Raw genomic sequence first — 17,715 nt, 5'->3', positions numbered from 1 at the left:
GGGTGCATGGTTTCCACTCTATTACAGGAAAATATTTGGCTCATGTTGAATTTCCTCGACTTCACTTCCTGAATTATTTGTCAAATCAATGGAGGAAAATGTCCATTAAAACAGGACTGAAAATGTTGATATCATTAATGCGAACACTTTGACACACCCCCACAGCCTGTGATTTTAAATGATGGGTTATTATTTTGTGTTAAGCTCGGGGTCTGTGTGTGCATCTACAGTATGTTTGTGTGCCCACGGCCCTGCAGCAGGACCGCTCTTCGGTATGTCCCTGTCCTCGTTTGTCCTCCATCCAAAGTCACATTTCCAAGAGACACGTGCTCCCGCCGCTGAGCGAGAGCCCTCTGAAATTTCAAAACAAACCGCAGACGGAAGCGCAGAGATGGAGGCACATAGCTCATTCCCCCACCGGGGAGAGAAGGGGATTATGGGGGATTACAGCCCTCTCTTATCCTCCACTTTTCCTCCCCTCAGCACCTTCTCTCGCTCCCTGTGAGTTGTCAAAACAGGAAAAGTTTTCATCCTGAAATCTCCATTGCTACAACCATGTAAACAGTGATTTGAGCACAGAGCAGTGCACGGTTGAACTGTTACTGTGTCGTCCTCTGCTAATGATTTTTCTGCACTCAGCCGTCTGTCTGAAATACTTTGCTATCGTGTCAGTCTGGTTTGACTGGTTTCCTGTGTCATTCTTTTTATTTTGCTCTGTCACTGTGAGAAGAAGACGCATTCCTGGTGCATATTAAGCATCTGCCAGATGATTTCTAATGAAAACAAAACAATAACCACACCTAAGGATAGTTGAGACGACAAAATGTGCGTGAGGACACACAGATTTTAGGCTCAAGCATACAATTTAGGCAGACAGCAGTAAATGTGCAGTGACTCTAAATGACACTTTTAGTGCTCTTCACTATAATTCTTTGTTTGTTTTGGCTGACATACTCTGAGTTTGTGTCTGCGTGTGAATGTGGGTGTGTGTGTGTCTGTGTGTGTCTTTTCCGTGCAGCCAGACAGTCATTACACCACTGTTGAGCTGACACAGCAGGAGAGACAACAACAGGCCCAACAACGCTACATTCACTTAAAGAGCTTTGCTCTTAATCATGTTGTTTATGGCACAGACTTTTCCAGTTTATTAGAAGGACGCTTGAAGGACTTTAAGTTTGAGTCATACGATAAAGTCCTGAGAATAATGTGCGTCTGGTGGGAAGAGTTTTTTTTTAAAGCTTTTGTCAAAATAAGTGTTTAAAATTATCCAGATAAAACAATCAGAGGCGCGCAGGGCTGCCTAACCCATTTTATAAACCTTAAAAAATACACAAGCAAGAGATAAATAAGGGAGTAAACCTGTTTGTTTGCTCTTAGAGTTGTAACCCTGCATTACTTCAAAAGGCCAAGGGGCCAATCAACTACCTCTGTTCTTTATCAAAATCTCGTGTTGAAAATGAGTTTCCAGTGGTAAATCTGCCAACATTATCACTGTAAACTGCAAACTCGCTGTGTTAGAATAAAACATTCGACAGACGTGGATGAGATGTGACTAATAGATAATGGCTTCACTCTGTAGCATCAATAGTAATTGATTTCCATCCCTATATAGACCGACATCAACTGTTTTGTGAAGTGCAAGACAGTCTGTTCTCTGGCTGACGATGTGCTGATTGGCAACAATCAGAGGGCGCGCAGGGCTGTCAGGGTGCCAGCGTGAGCATTAAATATGTCCGTCTGCTGGCTCCACATGGATACATCCACTCAGCATTGCCAGCTCAGACCGCAGGAAGGAGAGGTCTCGACCTTGTGTGACACAGTAACGTGACCTAAAACCACAGCAATCTCAAAAATAGATCCAACACTCAGCAAGTGTCAGTGATGCTGACGATCGAAGCGAATGTGACCCCGACTGAGGAAGCCGTTACGCTGATGATCTTTCAGGTCAGAGCAGCGCAGCGTGTAGTGTGTAACAGAAATCCAAACTTTTCCTTTCCTTCAGATTCACCACAGTGGGTGTGCGTGTTTGAGCAGGTGTGCACCAAATGGCCAACGAAGCCCGAGGCCTCTCAAAGAAGCAGGAGAACAGATCTGCTAAAAACCTGCCCCTAGATCAGCCCTAGATGCTGAAAGCTTTGTTTAAATAAGTAAATAAGCAGTGGAAGGCATCATCTGGTTGACATCTGCCTGTCTGTACTGGCACATCTGCAAGAACGTGCAAAGCCCTTCACAGAAACTCACAAATCCTACTTTTTTGTTTGTGGAGGCGGGGTGTGGGTGTGCTCGGTGTGCAGATAATTTGACACAGCATATTTGCTCTGAGATCATCTTTCCTCCAGCTCTCGGGCGAGCCTCTCGGGCGCTTCCACAGACACAACAGAGCTTCCTTTGCATCTCGTGCTTTCGTCGCGGTCCTGCTTGAGGAGTAATTTTGTTTTTCTCCCCCCTGCAGCTCACCACAAACAGCAGTTTAAGAGAGATAGATGGAGCTGGGTCAGTCAGCCAGTCAGTCGTGCAGGCACAGATATGTGAACACGTAGGACTTAATCTCACTCTCTAAGCTGTCTCCTTTCATATTCAGAGCATCTGAAAATGCTATTTCTGTGTATCCTCCATGTCCTAGAACCTTCATTCAGTCCATGTCGGGTACATAGTGTTCAACCACACACACACACATGCAAATATAAACACACACACACACACACACACAGAGTCTGAGGTCAGCCTCTATCACTGCACGGTTTCCTTCCTATTTTTGAGGCAGGAAGAGAAATCAGCAGCCGTGTCTTTCTTCCACACACCGTCCTTCACTTCTCATCTCACTCTCATTTCCACTTCCATTATCTTTTTTTTTTTGAAAGAGCGTCAATCCAACCACCACTATCACCAATTCCAAATAATTCACTTTCATTCATTTGACCCTGAAAAATGGCACCTTCACTGCACATTTTTCTCTCCTGCTTTTTCCTTCATCTTTAAGAACCTGTTTTTAAATTTGACAATTAAGCTCGACAGGTAACATTTCCATTTCCTCCTTAATCTTTAAAGTGTGATAGCAGGTGACTTTCATCATCTCAAAGGTGAGAAAATAAATTGTGGCAGCTCTAAAGATATCTACACCAAGAGACCACAGATGCTGGACTGAAGCAAGTCTGATTTGTTTTAAAATTTTAATTAAATACTCAACATTTCATTTCCAAATAGAGAGTTCATATTTTGAATCTTAGTTTCACAGCAAAATGACAGAAATAGTCTGGTTTCATTTGACTGTTTAGATAAGACAGTCATCTTAAAAAAAAAAAAAAAAATCGGATGTGTTTCTTTAAATTCTTCCCTCCTTAAATCTGTGGGTCCCTCTCACGTTTTCAGTCCGGCTCCAGGCAGCAGACAGCGACACGTGGAGCCAACACCAGCAGGAAGAAAATGCAGGCCGAGGCAAGAAAAGGAGAAGAGCACAGACACAGTGAGGCAGCGACAGAGGCGCAGAGTCTAAGCATGACATCAAAAACAAAGTATTTCTGTTGATACGCACTGTCCATCTGCTGTATCTCACACAGATGCTGTAATTACGCTGGCTGACAGTCAGACATGTGACGCTGCCATTACATATCAAATTATTTGTCCACAAAATCATGGTATGAGAGTGAATTTAATCTGTGTTAGACTGTTTATCATTCCTGCATTTGGCATGTTGTGTAGAACTGTGCTTTCACTGGAGCCAATTAACGACATGTGACCTTCAGATGGACACAACCGCCACCACCTGATACTAATTAACTAATGAACAGCAAAGGGTTTGTGAAACAGAAATCACAGTGACTGACAGTGCTTTTTCCTAGAGCTGAAGTGATGGCGTCACATCCTGCTGGTCTGTCTGAAAACATCTGTTGGTGAGTATTTCTGTCATTTCTCTTTCGTCCACTCTAATATAATTTTATGAGCTTTTTTAGAGAGCTGTCAAACCGGTGTTGTTTACGTTGGTTGAATCTGACTGTTTTGTTTGTGTTTGACTGTTTAAAGCCAAAATGCTATCTAAAAATTAACAAAATAAATATAATAGCTTCCTTTAAATTAAAAAAATCAAAAAATGCTGATTAGAAGGATGACAAGTTTTATTATGTTCCTCATACCATGTTCTCAGACCAACACTTCCATCCTTTGCATTGTTTTTAATATTTCCATCAGTGTGGTGGTACAGGACACTGTGTCCTCACCTGTCCTCCTCTAACAGAGCAGGTGCAGAGCTGCATTAAATATGAGCGTCAGGCGTGGGGCACAGGAAGCCCGCAGCACACTAGAAATAGCATGAATATACTGTAATTTGATTTGTACGATAAATTTGGTAAAATATAGATGAAGCTCCTCCATTTTTCCTCACAGATTTTAAGTTTTAAGAAGAATTCTGCGTCTTTTCTCTCCACTATCCCTCTGGACATCATTTTAAAGAGCTTATGAGACCTCATACACTTGAGTCCATCGTTGCTTTCCCTTTATAAAACCAAGCTTCTGGCAGGAAAAGATAAAGTGTAAAATACTTTCAAATATTTGTTAGAAAGTGCCAGTTTCCATCTGCATTCAGAACTACTGCAGTAAGATCACTGTGTAAAAAAAGCTTGGCATTTACAAACCAAAGCGTCTCTTTCCTAATTATTTCCAAGAAAATAATTCATATCTCCTCTCATGTCATGAAAATATTCTCAGAAAAGATTTTATTTCTCTCCATCACCCGACACTGTATTAGTAACTTTAGAAATGTGGGAATTGAAGCAGAGTACAACTCACACAAACTCAACGTACACAAAGGAACACACACACACACACACACAGAGGAAACTTTGAGAGACAGCAAACAAAAGCAGAGGAAGGGTCAGTGTTTAACCTGCAGTCACGATACATCAGAGCGTGGGCAGAGTGTGTAAAATACTGAAGATCTCAAGTGGTTTAAACAACAAACCCACTGCCTCCTCAGGTTTTTACCCACTCGCTATTGTCTGTTTTGTGACTGCATTTAATTTGTCATTTCAACAATTCAAACTGTCAGAGCTGATGTGACATAGCTTCTGTCGTGATTTACAATGAGGCCCTGAAATAAGAAGACAGCAGTGTGACAGTAAAGCTTGTCATGCAACATGTTTTGAAGGATTATTTCCTGAGGGGGTTTCTCTGTAGATGTCGAGTGATGCCAAGAAACGACAAAACTCGCTCAGGGCCTGCAGTCGCCCAGACCACTGATGCTTTCCTTAGGAAAAAAAAAAAAAAAAAAAAAAAATACACACCAGCAGGAAAAAGGCAAATATTGGCGTCTAAACACCCACACACACCTGGTGTACAGTACTAAGTGGTAAACAAGCAGCCTCTTCACAAGCAGGAGTTGAAAAAGGCTGCTGGGTCTGTTTGCATGAAGTGTTTATCTCAGTCTGGAGCTTCTTTTTAAAGAGCCATAGGAGAAGTACAGCCATACTGTCTATTTAGCAGCTCTTCTTCTTTGTCATTATTTCTGTAGCCTGCAGGGAGAGGGATGCTGTAAACGTCTTATTTTTAACCAACATTTCCAGGGCGTGATTTGGGGGTTTGTGGGAGATAAAGTGAAGCCTCTTAACATCATGTACTGATGATTTTCACATCTAAATACTGAGGGAGAAGGTTGAGGACAATTCTAATTGTTTACCATGTTCATCATCTTCATTTAGTGTGTTGGCATGCTGACATCTGCTAATTAGCCCAAGCATGGCTGAGGATGAAGGGACTGCCGATAGTTTTGCAGGTATTTGATCATAAACCAAAGTATTCAGACCTGACGATGGCGCCTCCTGAAAAGTCAGTTAAAGTTAAATTAGTATAGAGGGTGGGTAAAGGGGAGGATGCTGTTCATGTTGTTCATTGGTGATGTTCAGTGCCTTGTGAAAAAAATCACTGCAGAGCGATAAAACTGCAGCTGTGGTTTCTGTGTGCCTGCATGAGGGGCAATAGACAGGGAACAGTATGTACAGGACAGTGCAGAGCATTTTCATTTCTACATGTGTGAGAGGAAAAAGAGGCCGCGGAGAAATGATCCTTGAATTTTAGCTCCTTCCCTCCATCTCTTCCTCTTCACTTTCATTCATAATTCACTGTCCCACTGTTCTGTCTGCAATTAGGGTACAGGGAGGAAACAAGCTAAGGCATGCCCCCCTCTTCCTGTAGCACACACACTTGTTCTTATGATGTAATGGAAGATGCAGGACTCCCTGCTGCTCCCTCTAGCTGCCCTACTTTCTGGCTGTGGAGGAACAAAATCGGCCTCCTCATCTCTTGTGCTGCTGTTACGGTGCTGCCTGCATGCAAATGGCATGTAAAGCATCTGGAGTCCTGGACTGCACTGTTTATTTAGCAAGCTATTTATATGCAGTGAAAGAAAAGTGTGCAGGTGTAAAATGGTGAGGGCTATCTGACTTAAATGTACACACACCGAGCTGACACTAATGCATGGTCTCAAATGTAGGACATTTTGGAGAAGACATAATGTCAAACATCTGGATCAAGCTGCTCTTTAATCTGGATCACAGTGTTCTCTTTACATAGAACCTCATCAGATTAAATCACGAGCAATATTAGCCACATAATGAACCAGCTGGTGTGTGTACGATGTTGATCTGAGATTAAATTATTCTACACTGTGATCACACTGATGCATTTATCTAAACTGGCTGCTTTAGAGCAGCCATAGCTGTTCAGTTCAGTGCAGGGAGACAGGTGTAATACATTTTTAATGCACAGACACAGGCGGCTGGGACTTATGCAAACATGGGGTATATCTACCTGAATCCTGGACTTAAATATAGTTCTAAGATACTTTACTGGAGCATTTAAAACTGATGCTTCATCATCTACATGTCAATTAATCATACAAGTTTCAGGTTACCTTTAAGAGAGTATTTTTAATGGTAGTATTATTATTGCTACTTGTGTTTGAGTAAAAGATCCAAATACGTCCTCCCTCACTGGGAATAATGCTGGAGGATTAAAGATGCTGAGCAGTATTTACAAAAATGACTCACTGCTGAGTGGGTGTGAAGCTGACTCTGCACACCTCCAGATGTACATTTGGCAGTGGGAACAGATCACGTACAGTATACAGTAGATATATGTTGTTGTGTGTGTGTGCAGGTGGATCTATGACTCATCTGAGTATCAATAAATCACTGTAATGTCACAATTCCTGTCGCTATGTTTAGGCGAGTGGTTGTGTTTCTGTAAGCACACAACATATACATTCTTCTTGTTTTAGGACAAAGAATTAGTGAATGTGTCATAGCATGCATTGTGAAAAATGCGCTGTTATCTATCATAGATACAAGTGTGTGTCTGTGCGTGTTTGTTTACGTTGTTCAGGTACACAGCAGGGTGAGGCTGCGTGATGGGCGTGTTTGCAGGTTAAAGGTTTCGTTTACTACATCTATTTTCGGCCTGGGCTTCTTCCTGGAGTTACGTGAGACCTCTTAGCCACGTCAGTCCTCTCATCCCACAGTCACAGTCGACTGTGGGCCATTTTGTGCCTGTGCATATCAAAACATTCCTCAGTCTAATGCCCGGGCCACACCCTAAGACAACTCTGAACGCCTTCACCTGGTTTCTGTGTGCAGCTGATGCCAAGAAAAAGGCAAGGAAACCAGAAACCTCACATAAACACCCTCGTGACTCAGCCAGTGGACATGTTCGAATCTGAAAGACGCATGCTGACCTTTGCTATTGCTCATTTGCACAGATAAAAGTAACATGAAAATAAAGCAGGATGTTTAAAGCTGTTTTAAAAGTCAGCAGGTTTTGTAAGTGAACTGACACGCTGGCGATTTGCTGTTTAGTCTAACAAGGACCTACGGGGGCAATTAGAGGCCAACAGAGTCACAGTGGTTTCCCTTGTGCGTTCATCCCTAGCCTTCTGAGGGATGTCCCCTCCTTGTTTCTTTTTAATTTGGCAATCCACGCACAAACTACACACTTATTTTTCCTGCACCGACACAGATCAGGGACCTGTCTCATGAATCAGGTTTATGGCTTTGTGAGACAGAGTTGTCTGGATAACTTTACACAGACAGTAATTACCTGAACAAACAAAGGAAGGTAAATAAACTCTCTCTGGTCTCCAGAGGTAAATCCTTATTCAAGTTGACTATAAGCTCTTGCCCAGGGGGTTTGTAAAGCACTAAAGCTCTTAAAGCCACGGTGAAACAATTACTGGCAGCACTGAAATGTCGTTTTCACTGGAAATTTATATTTCTTTAACTTCTGAAACTGTTCATCTCTCTGAGATCAGGAGCAAACAAATCCTGTATCCTCTCCTGACTGCTATGACGTGCAGAGGAGGGAGGACGCTTATTTGGGAGGATGATTTCATGCTTATTTCTCGGAAAGCTCATCCCACCTTTTCTCTGGTGTGAACTGTTGTGGAGTGAGCTGCTGATGCCACAGAGGAAAACTTTACTCTGGTGTGTGCGCACACAAACACAGCTCGGCTGATTGTCTATAAACACACAGACAGTTGTGTTGAAGTGCCACCCACCAGTCAGGCCCCAGGCTGGGAATGTACTGGGGGTTGTGGTGGATGGTAAAAAGGTAGTTATGGCCAGAAACAGTGAGCATCTGGAAGTTTGGATAATAAAAAATTTCCACTGGGCAGTTATTTTTGGTATCAATTAATCTTTCAATTATTTTCTTGATAAACTATTAGATTGTTTAGCCTATGAAATGTCTTAAATGTTCTCTGTTGATCAATAGATCAAGCACTGCTTACTCAATAATCTCTTTTCTAAGTGCTGACGTCTCCAGTATTCAAAATTCACACCGCAACTTAAACCCTGTTTTGCCTTGAGTATGTATTTTTAATTCTTAGAATTCTTAGAACGGACCCCAGATATTGTTGCTTAAAAATACGGTGCATCTGTGAGGAATGTAATCTGTCTGATGCAGTTGAGTGACAACACTTAAAAAGCAAGTAATGCTTTCATAAGTTTTCAAAACAGCTGTCTTCAGAACAGCTGTCAATTCTGTGACAACATTCACACACACACACACACACTGACACGCTGATAATGAAGGTGGCGACTGGAAATCAGCCGTTGCAAACACACACACAGGTGCACCTGAAGACGTGCACACATTTTGGATATTTTCATGCAGTTTAGATAATTCACACACCCACACAACCAGCCGTTATGTTTCAGCAGAGTCTGCCAAACTCAGCTGTAAATACACCTCAACTGACAGTAGTAAGAGTTCAGGAATTTATTACACAAAGCCCAACACTCAAAGCATGCACATAACGATTTCTCAGACAGTCCAAATCCGCCGACTTCTGCCTTCACGTAACATAGATGGGCGACGAGCCAGAGGCTGTGCAAACAGCTGTAAAGGTGCCAATCAGACACTTAATCATGCACAACATGGAGTACGGCTGTAAAAATTGTTCAAACTGAACAAACTGAACAATCAGTACTCATATTCAGTCTAAAATCTGTTTTTTAATGAAATTTCCTGCCGCATCATTTTTTCACTTTGATTTTCGGGGTGTCTTTGAATTCAGCCCTCTGTAGGTTGATAATTTTCATTTCCATCAACAATGTGGTATCCTTTGGTTCCTAACACATTACCTAGTCCATATCAGTATAGATATCTGGCATGATTTTTTTTCCAATTGAGATCTGATGTGTTTTCAAAATGTTTCTTTAATTTTTTTGAACAGTGTATATTCTTCCCTCACCTTCCTCTACTCTCTCTATAGACTCCATTTTGTTGGAGAGACAACATCCACAAACAGTGCATCTACTGAAGATGGCAATGCTGCACAGAGAAATAAATGAGCTCAGCCTTTCTGCAGAGAGCTCCTCAGTCGATGTGAAAGCTTGCCAAGCATGTTTTATTGGCACATTCATTTATCAAAAGGCCAACACAGGGTGAGAGAGACGCCTCTTGGAGGGAGGTAAGCCAGTTTCACATGAATCAACTACATTTTTAACTATAGGTACTTCTCAGTGCTGTAAAAATGGCCTATGTCAGTGATCTACCTGAAGAAAGTTGACTGTTTTATGTCTTTCACAGCAAACTCAGCCTCTGTGTTCTCTTCTACTTCAGCAGCCAAGTATATTTTGAAATGACAGTTGATGCCAAAATGGAATAGACAAATGTGTCACAGCCACATAAATGAAAGCGGCATGTGGTGGAAGGCTGGTGTTAAATTCAGTCCCCACGTAGCTCGGCTCAATTAGCTTGGACAGGGAGGATGTGACTGGCATTTACTGAAAGAGTGTCTTACAAAAGAAACTCACTGCAACGAAATGCTCCTCAGAGAGGAAACCCCTCGTCATGTGAGTGCAACACAGTGCACCTGACATTGCATAACTCTCACTGTTGTAATCAAAACAAATGGTGCACAGTGAGTTTCATTTCAACGACCGCAGTACGAGAATTAAGTTGTGGTAAAAATAAAGTGGTGAGAGGGAAACGAGGCTAAAACAGAAGGTCACTCTGTTAGGAGAGGCACTGTGGGTGTGAGTGTACAGGCACGTGCTTGTACTGTACAATGTGAACGCTCAAAGGCAGGAATATAATATTCATTCCCTATATTCACATGGTTTTCACTTTAGATTTGTTTGTTGTGTTATTTTTTCTTTAGCTTTTACTTCCATACTTCAAACCTACACTCGAGCTTTACGTAACTGATGTTTAACATTCTCATGCTGTATTATGAGTTATGCCAAAATGTCATAAATGTGTGGACCCTCTCATTTGCTTCAGATCACGAGTCAGGTCTGTAACATGCAGTTTGTGGCACGTTTGCCTGTGACTTCACGTCTGAAATTTGTTGTGTGTAATTGTGTGTGTTTTGACAGTTTGAGTAGAGGGGCCCTGGGGCTTGGCAGCGTCAACAGGACGGAGCAGAGGGCTGTCAGGCTGAGAACATGCTAATAAGGTCAGTCAGACAGAGCAGTGCTGCAGTATCACAGACATAGAGACTGACTGGATACTCTCCACCATGTGCACCTTTAAGGAAATGGCCCACTTAACTACAATTTGTGGTTCAGTGGGTAATGAAAACAGGCCCAACTTTTGGGCAATTCATCACACGTTGTCCTTTACCTCCCACACACTGCACTAGACTCGCTGATTGTAAATTAAAGCTGTAGGGACTATGGGTTACTTACTCCATGGTTTACTGCCCAATACAGATAACTGTTCCACATATATGTCATGAAGCAATTGTTTTTAAAGGGAACATAACTGCAGGTATTTATCTCTCTATAACTGTTCCAATAATGCAAAGGGACATACAGATAAAAATACGGAAATCAAGCTGCACTTGATATCACAAGTTATAGCTTTTCTCAGAGGCTGACGAAATACATTCTGATGTGGAGTAATTTAATGAAAAGGCATTTTCATTGTTTAATTAGTTTTGAGTTATGGCTGAAGTAGCACAGTCACGCCCTTGTTAGCCGGTGGTGGGACTGTCACCTCGCAGACCATCAAGCCACTCAGTGAAGCGGAAGCTGGAACAGCGTGTACCAAAACAACACCATCGCATCGACAGTTGGAGTGTGGACACTTGGCTGTTGTTCTGTATGGGTCACTGTTGTGGACACTCACTGGACAAACCCGCCTGACCTAAAATCCCATCCCATGCCCTTTGCCTCTGATATCGTCTCAGAACAGTCTCTAAAAAGTGTATCAGAATCAGAATCAGAAAAACTTTATTAATCCTCGTAGGGAAATTCTTTTGTTACTAACAACTCCCAACTGAAAATGAAGAAAAGAAGAAAATTGCTCATAGATTGTGTAGTAAGAGAAAAAAGTTTCTAAAATAAGTGAAGTGAAAACCAAAAAAAAAAAAAAAAAAACCAACAAAAAAACCAAAACACTCCTGCACATTCATCAAATTATCAAATAATGTGATAACAGGCAAATATTTTAATATTTATATTGAAACACATTCGGCAATAACTGCTTTGTTAATATCTCAAGCCAAACTAGTATAAAAGTCTAGGTGAGGGTTTGGTGATGAAGTTAAATGCATAGGGGTAGACATTTATGAGACACTGCTGCCCCCAGCTGTTCAAATGTAGTAACAGCAACAATTCTTCCTCAAACAGACTCAAACTAATGATCCAGTCTTACATTTAATTTGAAAACAGGACAATTAACCTATAAATATAAGAACGCTACTACTATAATATAATAAATCATTTCCAAATAAAAGTAGCCTGACACCAAGGTTTAGTGGCCACTGACCACTGAGTCCTGTGATGACTCCTGCTGCTTCTTGAGCTCAGCCAGTTGTCTCTGCATGCGAGAGATATCTTCAGACATTTGCCTAAAGTGAAGAAGGCCTTGTTTAATAGCTTTTAATATGTGGAACATCATTGCACTACTGAAGTAGTTTGCCCTCAAATAGCCTCTTATTAAACTACAACAAATGAAAAGACACTATGAAAAGCAACTGGGGTGATTATCATTGGAAAACCACAGGATGGGGTACAGTAAATTAGTTTTTTATATCATTAATCTGAAAATTCTCATTTAATTGTATTATTAAAAAATATGTTCCTCATTTTCTGGCTTTTCAAGCTGTTTTTGTCACAAAGAACAAAGGAAATGCCATTTTTCTATCTGTACTTTTTTTTTTTTTTTTTTAGAATGAACACTTGTACTTGTATTTGTGGGGATTTTAACCTGTGGGCAGCCTGGGCCCTACTCAGTTGGCAGTGGAGACGCTTGACGATGGCTTCATAGCGCCTGTTCTGGATCTGAGGCAATACAAATACAAACAAAATTCAGTCAGATGAGTTTTTATTGATTTGATTTAATTTAGTGTTTTGGATTGTTGTTGAACTTGTGATGAGCATTTTTTACTTGCAATACAATACAGTGAAAAAATCACAACTTCTCTCTGACATACCTCTATGCCTTTCTTTATGTGGGTATGAGTCTCAAACTCTTTTTGTAGTTGCTCTCTCCTCTCAGCTATGGTCTTCCTTGTCACAGAGATCTGCTCCTTCAAAGCGCCAATCTCTCTCTGCAGAAAAGCAAATGCGGAAAAATAAAATGGATAAAAATGGCTTATTGTCATCTGGATGGACACACCGTTGAGCCAAAAAACAAAAAATGTGATATGTTAAATTCAAAATTTCACTATAATTCAGGTTAATTTTCTCCACCTTTGCCATACGCACTGCGTTTCCATTTGGATTCTCCAAATCTTCCTTCAGCTCCTCTTTCTTCTGTGTTACCATCCTGACCAGTGCTTTCTTCTCCTCCAGCTCTTTATGGGCCTCTGTCTGGCTTGCTGCATGCAAAACAGCTGCTCTGTGACCCTCCATCTTGTTTCTGTAGCTGTTAAACCCTGCCAGTGCCATGCGAGCGTTCTCCTGCTCCTCACATATACAAATCTGGAGTTCTGTGTTTTCTTTGCTGATGGATGCACAGCGATCATGCAGGACTTTTGTCTGCCGCTCCAGGTGTTCCATGTCGCCCTCCAGGAATAGGATTTCCCTCTCTTTAGATCTCAGCTCCTGCTGCGCCATCTCACCTTTGTTCTCGACATCTGAAAGAGCTGCCTGGAAGAGGAGGCATAACAAGTTCAAACCAAAAAAATATATTTTTGAGAAGTCTTTTAAAATAAGCATGTAGACGGCGCACTCTCACAGCTGTTTTAGAGAGCGTAGTCAGACTTGTCAGTTGGATGAAAAAGGAAATACTGATACAATATTTTCCTTACAATTTTATTTCAGAAATTGGATGTAGGTTCATTAAGTTGTATTCCTTTGTTAAAGCAGTAATGAAACCGATTCTTTTTTTTTGCATGGTCTACCTGATAACCAATTTACCAGTTTTGGCCATTAATAAGTATAATTGAACCAAAATATTGCAATAATTAATTGCCATCTATTAATCAACTATTTCCACTGTGATACCAACTACTTCTACTTGTCCTGCAACTTCTGCTGTTACTGTTACTACCACTAATAATTGATGTATATACTTCTTCATGCAGCAAAATGCTAGAGGGGATTTTAATTGTATCATGGAGAGAATAACTGAGTGTATGGCAGTGTTAGCTTGAGCCTTTGGTAAGTGAAGGGTATAAGTTGAACCTGCAGGGAGCTGAGTATCTTCTGTTTCTCTCTCAGAGCCTCAGTCTGGGTGTAGCTGTGTTGACTGACATCCCCCGCTGCTTTGGCTAATGAAAAGCCAGGATTTTTCTGAGTCCCTGAAGGAAAGGTAATTAAATGTGTGTTAAAATTTCTGTAAAATCAGCTGATTGTTAATGTAACTAGTTAACAGTCACTTATAAATTTTAAATTTTAAATTTAAATTAAACTCAAACACATATGTATGTTTATTTAGATAATATCATCTTACCATCTTCAGTGTCTCTGCAGTTTGACATTTTAGTATCAGTTAGATGTTAGCTCAGCTGAATGCTTTAGGTTGGACCTCAAACTAGCCAACAAATCAACCAAATCAGATCTATGCTAACGATCTATCCAATTATTGGATAGATCGATATAAGGATAGATTGGCCTAAATGTTAAATGCTAAATGTTAACATAAAACATAAAAAAAAAAAAATAAAATTGGTGTTAGAGTGTTTAAGCAGCTGGGCTTATGAAAATCACATCACATCCTACAGCTCCCACAATTCCTTTCTTGCGTCTCCTCGACGTCATTTCCGAAACTACATCCGGTTTCTGTCAGTGCTAGCTGCAGTGGGCAATGAAAACAGTACAAAAACACGTGTGAACATTGTTTTATTTAACTCATTGCTCTGCAAATGTAGTGAAATGCGCGTCGGTCGCTGTTTTCGACTGTGCTCACTGTGTAGCCGTGTACTTTACAGCAGTAGCGCTCCAGGAGGAAGAGGAGGAGGATGGAGGACACTGACAGGACACAAGTATGCTAACATCACAGAGGTGCCACTGTGGAGTACAGCAGCAACAAAACGTCTCTGTCACAGTGGTCTGGGGGACTTGTATAAGAACGAGTCTGTTCAGAGGTACCTTCAGCAGCTCATGGAGGAGTACAGAGACCTCAGCAAGAACTTACAGCATGCTCACCTCAGCGATTCAGACAGAAAAGTGTTTATAAAGAGACACACAGAGCTTCTGCCTCTGGTAAATATATTTGGTAATGTTGAACAGGCTCTGAAAGACCATGAGGAAGTCTATTCACTACTGCATGGTGAGTATTTTTTAGACTTTCCGTCAGTAACAACTATCAGGACATAGTAAACAAGCTGATTTTCTTTAATACTGTTTGTTCAATTTGCACATAGCTTCAAAAAGTCTGAGAATGCAAATGCCATGTTCTGTGTTTCCTGCTGACTGCGGGTTCAGCTAGTACCAAAGATGAAGATGAACAACTGATCCAGCTGTTAAGAGAGGAGGAAGCACAGATCACCAGCAAGATTTTGGCTTTAAGAAAAGATGTAAGAACACAGAGGCATGATCAGATATATGTTGAAATGTGCCATAGAACATTCGGTGTTAACGATTGTTTCTTTGTAACGATCTTTCTCCTCAGTTGATCAAAGCTCTCATGCCCACTGACCCTCTTGATTCCAGTAATGTCCTGCTGGAGGTTGTATCAGGACGGACGACAGGAGGTATGAAAGAATGCAAAAAGTTATTATTTGAAGACTGGACTCATTTTTACAATTAGTTAATTAACAAATTTAGCAGCTGTGAAGTAATTCTTACCACCTACCTGAATGAACAACAACATCCCATATATTTTCTTATACATTTATTTGGTTTCAGGTGACATTTGTCAGCAATTCAGCAGTGAAATGTTTGATATGTATCAGGGCTTTGCCTCTTACAAGAACTGGGACTTTGAGGTTTACAACTACACACCTGCTGATTACGGTAAGTCATGTTTTTCCCTGTAATTGTGCATCATCAATCTCGATTTATTGTGAAAATTTGTTTTGTTGAACATCAAAAACTTCTGCCACAAAATTATTTTCACTTCCAAAGAGAAGCATGACAGAAAAGGTTTTAGCATTAACTGACTGTGTGTCTCAGGTGGTTTGCATCATGCAGCAGTGAGAATAACCGGGGACAATGTGTACAGATATCTGAAGCATGAAGGAGGAACCCACCGGGTGCAACGGATCCCTGAGGTGGGCCTCTCCTCCAGGATGCAGCGTATCCACACAGGAACCATGACTGTCATTGTCCTGCCTCAGCCAGTGGAGGTACACTCTACTCCTGTGTCTTTTACCACTTTCTTTTTCATCAGTTTGTCTTTATTAACGTGTTTTGTGTTCATAGATTGATGTCCACGTTGATCCAAAGGATCTTCGCATTGACACTTTTAGATCTCGAGGTGCTGGGGGCCAGAGTGTCAACACAACAGACAGTGCAGTGCGCATCGTTCATCTCCCCACCGGTAAAAAAGAGAAGAGTTCTCAAGCTACTCCAGCATTTAGACGCAGCTGTTCTTTCACATCGTATAAACCTCATGCCTGGTTGATGTTTTCATGGTTACCTTCCCAACAGGCATAACAGCTGAATGTCAGCAGAGTCGCTCTCAGCTGCAAAACAGAGACACTGCCATGCGAGTGCTGAGGGCCCGGCTCTACCAGAGCATGATGGGTAAAGAGACCGAGCAAAGGGATACAGCACGAAAGCAGCAGGTGAGTGAATCCCTCACACTGGAGACATTTTTACAAGGAAACTTACTGTAAGATCCACGTGTTTTAGCGATATCTTCATTCTCCTGTCCCTGACGACAGGTGGGTGCACGTTCTCAGTCAGACAGGATTCGCACCTACAACTTCAGCCAGGATCGTGTCACAGACCACAGGACTGGATATGTAACTAGAGATATTAAGGTTAGATATTAAGGGGCTGGTAAACCTGTACATTTTGTTTTTGTCATTCCTTTTCTTTTCAACCAGCAAAGGTCTCTTGTAAAACAGTCCTTTCTGTTTTTTTTTCTTTAACTCCAACATGTTTTGGTCCATGTGTAGGAGTTCATGAAAGGAGGGGAGGCTCTCGACAATCTGATTTCTGACCTACTTGAACATACAGAGAGGGAGGCTCTTCTGGACGTGGTGGAGAGAAGCAGCAGCAGTCTGAGAAAACCAGAATCTGGCCAACCTGCAGACTGACACCCAACACAACGTGCTGTCAACAGGACTGACCATACAGTATGTTTAAATACATATTACTTTAATGTTAATGTTGCAGTTTACCCTTGTACAGTAGTCACATTGCAAAGATGCAACATAAAAATTGCATCCATCACTCGTATATCAGGAGGTTTTTATTCTTGTAATAAAATATTCAGTGATGTATTTTATGTCATGGTAATTCCCTGATTGTCCAAGTTATATTCAGAGTTTCTAATGTTGAGTTTCAGCACCATTTTTACTACTTTACATGGGTAAAAAGCTCAAAGTAAATTACAGTACAGCTTACTGTCGAATATAAACAGATATTAATACTGTTTATTGTTGGTAAGTCATCTTCGTGGTTCTTTGCCAATCAGGGTGCGGTAAAACCACCTATCAGCTTTGTACACACACTCTCACTGAAAGCATGTCACACCCTGTGTGTGTGTGCCAGCTGGCCAGCAAATTATTTTTTCTCTTACCATCTGACCTGTGAATGTGCTTATATTGCTTATATTTGTGAAATTAATTATGATGATTATTTATTCGGTTGACCTTTACCTAGT

General features: G+C 41.2%; 2 protein-coding genes across 4 annotated transcripts; one reads left to right on the top strand and one right to left on the bottom strand.

Moving 5' to 3' along the window:
- The first annotated feature begins 3,533 nt into the window (after positions 1-3,533).
- On the top strand, positions 3,534-17,618 carry mtrf1 (mitochondrial translational release factor 1). Of its 3 annotated transcripts, XM_041032038.1 has the most exons (13): positions 3,534-3,890; positions 9,758-9,955; positions 10,866-10,945; positions 14,160-14,250; positions 14,870-15,210; positions 15,366-15,457; positions 15,553-15,634; positions 15,789-15,896; positions 16,056-16,228; positions 16,305-16,422; positions 16,533-16,669; positions 16,769-16,867; positions 17,006-17,618. In XM_041032038.1, the coding sequence occupies exons 4-13, from the start codon at positions 14,213-14,215 to the stop codon at positions 17,144-17,146; spliced, it is 1,329 nt and encodes a 442-aa protein (XP_040887972.1). In that variant the 5' UTR covers positions 3,534-3,890; positions 9,758-9,955; positions 10,866-10,945; positions 14,160-14,212; the 3' UTR covers positions 17,147-17,618. The 3 variants fall into 3 exon arrangements, with proteins under 3 accessions (XP_040887972.1, XP_040887971.1, XP_040887970.1); XM_041032037.1 differs by having other exon boundaries at positions 10,866-14,250; XM_041032036.1 differs by lacking the exons at positions 3,534-3,890; positions 9,758-9,955; positions 10,866-10,945; positions 14,160-14,250 and having other exon boundaries at positions 14,343-15,210.
- On the bottom strand, positions 12,247-13,553 carry LOC121178233 (coiled-coil domain-containing protein 122-like). The gene is made up of 4 exons (XM_041032795.1): positions 13,188-13,553; positions 12,929-13,045; positions 12,703-12,776; positions 12,247-12,343 (listed from the first exon to the last, which is right to left on the bottom strand). Exons 1-4 carry the CDS (start codon positions 13,551-13,553, stop codon positions 12,247-12,249), a joined length of 654 nt encoding a protein of 217 aa, XP_040888729.1.
- Positions 17,619-17,715: the final 97 nt, after the last annotated feature.

This window comes from Toxotes jaculatrix, chromosome 24 (assembly GCF_017976425.1).
Source record: "Toxotes jaculatrix isolate fToxJac2 chromosome 24, fToxJac2.pri, whole genome shotgun sequence".
Classification (NCBI taxonomy): domain Eukaryota; kingdom Metazoa; phylum Chordata; class Actinopteri; family Toxotidae; genus Toxotes; species Toxotes jaculatrix.
The sequence above is the reverse complement of the archived record's forward strand: the minus strand, read 5'-3'. Positions and strand labels throughout refer to the sequence as shown.

Bases quoted from the DNA above. Each gene is read 5' to 3' on its own strand.
- mtrf1 (XM_041032036.1), top strand. From the start codon at position 14,565: ATGCTAAATGTTAACATAAAACATAAAAAAAAAAAAATAAAATTGGTG. The intron at 15,211-15,365 runs GTGAGTATTTTT...CTGCGGGTTCAG, and splicing joins AGTCTATTCACTACTGCATG to CTAGTACCAAAGATGAAGAT. The intron at 16,670-16,768 runs GTGAGTGAATCC...CCCTGACGACAG, and splicing joins ATACAGCACGAAAGCAGCAG to GTGGGTGCACGTTCTCAGTC.
- LOC121178233 (XM_041032795.1), bottom strand. From the start codon at position 13,553: ATGGCGCAGCAGGAGCTGAGATCTAAAGAGAGGGAAATCCTATTCCTG. The intron at 13,046-13,187 runs GTGGAGAAAATT...GCTTTTCTGCAG, and splicing joins ACGCAGTGCGTATGGCAAAG to AGAGAGATTGGCGCTTTGAA. The intron at 12,777-12,928 runs GTATGTCAGAGA...GTATTGCCTCAG, and splicing joins ACATAAAGAAAGGCATAGAG to ATCCAGAACAGGCGCTATGA.